We start from the raw sequence: 6,072 nt of genomic DNA on the forward strand, positions 1-6,072 counted from the left end.
CAGCCAGTCCTCAGGGAGTGCCTGGGCTTGGGGCAGCACCCAGGGTGTCCCGTCTGTGTGCCTGCAGGCAGAGGAGTGCCATCGCTGTCCTTGTGCCCGGGGATGGCTGTGCTCGTGGGGCACTGTCTGACCCAGTCTTCTCCCCTCTCTCCTCTCCCTCTCCAGGTTCCCTGGTCCAGGCAGCGCTGACTCAGCCGCCCTCGGTGTCAGCGAACCCGGGACAAACCGTCCAGATCACCTGCTCCGGGCTTAGCAGTGGCAGTGCTGTCGGCTGGTACCAGCAGAAGGTACCTGGCACCGTCCCTGTCACTGTGATCTATGACAGCAACAAGAGACCCTCGGGCATCCCTTCACGATTCTCTGGTTCTGCGTCTGGCACCACGGGCACGTTAACCATCAGTGGAGTCCAAGCCGAGGACGAGGCCGTCTATTACTGTGGTGGCTGGGAGAGCAGCAGTGATGCTGTTGTAGTGACATGGAAGAATGTGGAAGTGAGGTCAAGGAGTTAAAGATGGAGGAGTTTCTACCTTTCTCCCTCCTGGCTCAGTAGGGCTGGGGTGCTGGAGCAGGTTCCTGTCTGTTTGCAAGGACGTGGCTGTGAATATTCTCCTGTCAGTACTATTCCATGCATGAGGTGACTCTGGGGCCAAGGGTGCTTCATATCTGTCCCAACAGAAGGCATGACTTTGCCTTGTCCCCAGCCCCCCTGCCTTTTGATCCTGGCTCTCCCCCATCCTTTTTGTGCTGCTGGAATTGCCTCTGTGCTGGGAAGCTGTGGAATGAGCAGGGCTCTACTCCCCCATAATGTGCCTGAACCCTGACCAGCGCTCTTCTCCAACTCTGGCACTCCCTATCCCTGCTTCTGCTACCTCTCTTCACAGGGCCTCATGGCTCTGGCCTTGGGCTCTGTGTGTGAGTCTCTGGGTCCCTGTGTGACATTGGGACCTTAAGGAACAGGGGCCCTGCCCCATTTGCTGCCCTGGGAGGTCTGTGCTCGTGGGGCACTGTCTGACCCCTGTCTTCTCCCCTCTCTCCTCTCCCTCTCCAGGTTCCCTGGTCCAGGCAGCACTGACTCAGCCGCCCTCGGTGTCAGCGAACCCGGGACAAACCGTGCAGATCACCTACTCCGGGATTAGCAGCGGCTATGGTTATGCTGGCTGGTACCAGCAGAAGGTACCTGGCAGTGGCCCCGTCACTGTGATCTACAGCAACACCAACAGACCTTCGGGCATCCTGTCACGATTCTCTGGCTCCAAGTCCAGCACCACGGGCATGTTATCCATCAATGTGGTCCAAGCCGAGGACGAGGCTGTCTGTTACGTGGTAGCTATGAGAGTAGCAGATATACTGGTGCCACGGTGGCACAGAGCAATGTGGAAGTGATACTAAAACCACCTGCCATCTTAAGCACATATTAGGAGTCTCTACTGTCCCCATTTGATGGTGGATGAGTCCCTACCCTGACCCTTCCCTTGCTGCCCTGTGCTGCTAGTGGCTGTGCTTGGTGTTCCAACTTGGCCATCCCTTAGAATCACAGGCCTTGCCCATCCCCAGTCATTTGGGGAAGGGATGACCACCAGCTGCCCTGTCCCTGTCCCACGCTGCGGGGCTGAGTTCCCCCTGTGTTCCCCGAGTGGCGCCCAGAGCCCTGCCGGGTGCCTCCCTGCCCTCTGCCAGCCCAGCTGTGCCAGGAGCCCCCGGGGCACGAGCCCAGGGGAGTTCAGCCCTGCTGAAACTGTGTCCCGAGCACCAAGAGGTGGGGACATGCCATGTTCGAGGGAGCTGGGCAAAGCTTTGCCTTCCGCCCCTGGAAGGGATGTTTGTCGTGGGTGCAGCAGCTCGAGGGCCGTGTGTGAGGCTGGTGGGACAGAGCAGGGCTGGCCGGGGGCTGCTCTGTTGTGCTGCAAGAGGAGCCACGGGCTGCTCCAGCACTGCCTATGTCTGCCCAGTGCCAGCTCAATGGGCTCCTGCTCAGCCTGTGCAGGAGCACCCCAGAAACTCTGTCCCCCTGAGAAGCCCCTGGCCCTGGGCATTGCCCCAGGACGGCCCCACGACAGCAAGAGACTGTGCAGCACCCTGGCCCCTTCCATCTTTTGTGTCAGGAGCTGCCACCTGTCTGGCCTCATCCCTCTCCTCCTCGTGGTACTCACCCACAGCTCAGGTGCCCTGGCCAGACTCGCTGTGCCCAGCCAAGGCCTTTGGGCAGAGGGGTCTGTTCCCACTGCCCCGGGAGGGGTGTGCTCGTGGGGCACTGTCTGAACCCTGTCTTCTCCCCTCTCTCCTCTCCCTCTCCAGGTTCCCTGGTCCAGGCAGCGCTGACTCAGCCGGTCTCAGTGTCAGCGAACCCAGGACGAACCGTCCAGATCCCCTGCTCTGGGAGTAGCACCACTTTTGGCAGCTACTATGGCTGGTACCAGCAGAAGGTACCTGGCAGTGCCCCCATCACTGTCATCTACTGGAATACCTACAGACCCGCGGACATCCCTTCACGATTCTCCGGATCCATATCTGGCACCAGGGGCACGTTAACCATCAGTGGGGTCCAAGCCGAGGACGAGGCCGTCTATTACTGTGGCAGCTACAATGGCAGCAGTACTGGTCATCATGATGGAGGCACAGACACTGGCTTTCCTCTCCTCTTGCTTTTGCCAGTTCTACTTACACGACGCTTGTAGTTTGTCCTTGGGCTCTGTGTGCTGGGCTGAGTCGCTCTGTGTCATCATGGCATTTAGGCACAGGGAGGTCCTGTCCCTGTCACACTTCCTGGGGAGGGCTGTGCTCGTGGGGCACTGTCTGACCCCTGTCTTCTCCCCTCTCTCCTCTCCCTCTCCAGGTTCCCTGGTCCAGGCAGCGCTGACTCAGCCGCCCTCGGCGTCAGCGAACCCGGGACAAACCGTCCAGATCACCTGCTCTGGGGTGTACAGCAGCAGCAGCTATGAAGTGGGCTGGTACCAGCAGAAGGTACCTGGCACTGCCCCTGTCACTGTGATCTACTGGAATGACAAGAGACCCTCGGGCATCCCTTCGTGATTCTCTGGCTCCAAGTCCGGCTCCACGGGCACGTTAACCATCAGTGGGGTCCAAGCCGAGGATGAGGCCGTCTATTACTGTGGTGGCTACGGCAGCAGCTATATTGATACCACACTGACATGGAGCAACGGGAAAGTGATAAAAAGTACTCTTGCCATCACAGACATGTAGTAGTCTCTGTTGTCGCTGTTTGATGGTAGGACAGGTCCCTGCCATGTCCCTGCCCTTGCTGCCCTGAGCTGCCAGTGGCTGTGCCTGGTGTCCCAGCTCAGCTGTCAATTAGAGCCCCAGGTCTGTGCCTGTCCCCTGTCATTTGGGGAGGAGATCTACAGCACTTGGCAACATGCCATTCTTCTTGGCCACATTACCTACGCATGGGCTCCAAGCTGAGGAGGAGGCGGAGAGGCTGTCTGTAACTGTCGTGGCTGGGACAGCAGTGCTGAGGAGGGTCACTGCAACCCCCATCACCTGGGAAGAGAGAAACAAACCTGCTGCTGCCCCAGAGCCCCTCTGGTGTGACCTGCTGCTGTGGAAAGCCCCAGAATCGCTGGGTCTGGAGCTGCCTCTGGAGGTTGTCTTGTCCCACCCCCTGCTCGATTCTGGGTTGGCTACTGCAGCTTGCCCACAGCCTGTCCAGGCCGGTTTTGAATATCTCCAAGGCTGGAGACTTCACAGCTCTCTGGGCAACTCGTTCCGGTGTTTGACCATCCTTGCAGCAGGAAAAAGGTTTTCCTATCTTCAGGCATCTTTTCCTGTGTTTCAGTCTGTGCCCATTGCCTCTCGTGCCCTCAACGGACACCTCTGAGAGGAGCCTACCTCCATCTCCTTTCCTACTCATAGAGTTGTTTCTAATGTTGATAAGATGTCCCTGAGGTTCCCTGCCTTGGGCTCTGCCACCCCAGCTAGCGCTGCCTCTCTCTGTACAAGTGATGTGCTGAGCGCGTTATCACTATCAGAGCCCTTCTCCGCCTTTGATCCCATCTGTCCCCATCCCTGGCGGGGGAGCCCAGTGCTGTCACAGCGCTGAGCTGTGTCACAGAGCTCTGAGTGGAGGGGAAGGATCCTCTCCCCGACTGCTGGCAATGCTCCTGCTAAGGCAGCCCATGGGTGCGTTGCTGGCTCCTGTGCAGCTTGATGGCTTCCCAGCCCTCCGTGGCCTTTTCTGCCAGGGGTCTGCTGCCGCTTTGGCCCCTGCAGGCCTGGACAGGGGTGTCCCACCCAAGGAAAAGGCACTGCATGGCTCTTAGCAAGAGAAGGGCCAAGGGCACGATTATTGATCCCCAGAGGCAATGGGGAAGGACAGGAATGTGCAAGAGCTGTGCAGGGCCTGGGAAACCCGTAGGAGGGGAAGATGTGGAATTTCTAGTGTGGGGTGCTGGGGATTGGTGTCATCCCACCCCCTTGACTGGGTGCTGCGAGCATCGTCTGCCCCCCACCCCACCTCCCCTTCCTTCCAGCAGCCCGGCTCTCCTGAGCCCTTTGTCCCTGCAGCTGCTCAGCCCATCTGCGGACAGGGGCTCTGTGCTGCTGGGATTTAGGTTCTGAGTTGGGATGTTTCTCCACTCTGTGCCTGGAGACAATCCCTGCTGCATCTGGGGTGGTGGGGTTGGGCGGGGAGCAGGGAGGGAGGTGGGGAGAGAAGCACGAGCAGGATCCAGCCATGAGCATGGGGTCAGATTTGCATGGAGGGGCCGTGCTCCGGGCAGGCGGGGACTTAAAAGGGAGTCGGGGTCTGCGACACAGCTCCGTCGGCGTGGGGACACGGATCTGGTGGGATCGCACCATGGCCTGGGCCCCTCTCCTCCTCGTGGTGCTCGCCCACAGCTCAGGTGCCCTGTTCAGACTCGCTGTGCCCGGCCAAGGCCTTTGGGCAGAGGGATCCTTCCTCACTGCCCCGGGAGGGCTGTGCTCGTGGTGCACAGGCTAACCCCTCTCTTCTCCCCTCTCTCCTCTCCCTCTCCAGGTTCCCTGGTCCAGGCAGCGCTGACTCAGCCGGTCTCGGTGTCAGCCAACCCAGGACAAACCATTCAAATCACCTGCTCTGGGATTAGCGGCAGCTATGTTGGCTGGTACCAGCAGAAGGTACCTGGCACAGCCCCTGTCGCTGTGATCTACCAGAGCAACAAGAGACCCTCGGGCATCCCTTCGCGATTCTCTGGCTCCAAGTCCGGCACCACGGGCACGTTAACCATCAGTGGGGTCCAAGCCGAGGACGAGGCCGTCTATTACTGTGGTAGCTACGACAGCAGTTACACTGGTGCCACAGTGACACAGAGCAATGGGGAAGTGATACAAAATCCTCCTGCCAACGCAGACACAAGTTAGGACTCTGTTTCCCTGTTTGATGGTAGGACAGGTCACTGCCATGGCCCTGCCCTTGCTGCCCTGTGCTGCCAGAGGCTGTGCCTGGTGTCCGGCTTGGCTGTCCCTTAGAGCCCCAGGTCTGTGCCTGTCCCTTGTCATTTCGGGAGGGGATTCATAGCACTTGGGATCATGACATTCTTCTAAGCCACATTACCTACGCTTGGGCTCCAAGCCGAGGAGGCGGAGAGGCTGTCTGTAACTGGGCTGCCTGGGACAGCAGTGCTGAGGAGGGTCACTGCAACCCCGGTCACTGGGGAAGAGAGAAACAAAACTGCCGCTGCCCCAGGACCCCTCAGGTGTCACCTGCTGCTATGGCGGCTGCTGCTGCTTCTGCCGCTTGGTCACGGTGTTGGAGCAGCACATGTGCCTGTGAGGTGGCTCCTGTCATGTGGCACGTGCTTGGCTCCAGCCGGTCCCCTCCAGCTGCCTGTAAGGAGACAGGCCCCTGCATCCCTGCCCTGCTCGTGCCCATCGGGGTCTCTGTGCCCCGAGCGCTCTGGGACGGGCAACGTCGAGGAGGTGGGGGTGTTTCTTACAGCTGCAGCTGCTCTTGGGCTGGGCACGAGGCTGCCACAGGCAGCTGCGATGGCTGGGCAGGAGCAGGGCTGGCTGGGGGCTGCCCCAACAGCTGTGAGCAGAGCCCCTGGCCTGCCCTGGCTCTGGCTGCGTTTGCCCAGC

At 59.9% G+C, this 6,072-nt stretch overlaps 1 gene segment (V, D, J or C); it reads left to right on the forward strand.

The window, feature by feature from the left end:
* Positions 1-4,813: 4,813 nt before the first annotated feature.
* Positions 4,814-5,355, forward strand: LOC147414304 (Ig lambda chain V-1 region-like). The segment is given in 2 exon segments: positions 4,814-4,859; positions 4,994-5,355. Coding segments are annotated over 2 exon segments (408 nt in total).
* The last annotated feature ends 717 nt before the right edge of the window (positions 5,356-6,072 follow it).

Source organism: Leptosomus discolor, chromosome 16 (assembly GCF_034619465.1).
Source record: "Leptosomus discolor isolate bLepDis1 chromosome 16, bLepDis1.hap2, whole genome shotgun sequence".
NCBI classification, from domain to species: domain Eukaryota; kingdom Metazoa; phylum Chordata; class Aves; order Leptosomiformes; family Leptosomidae; genus Leptosomus; species Leptosomus discolor.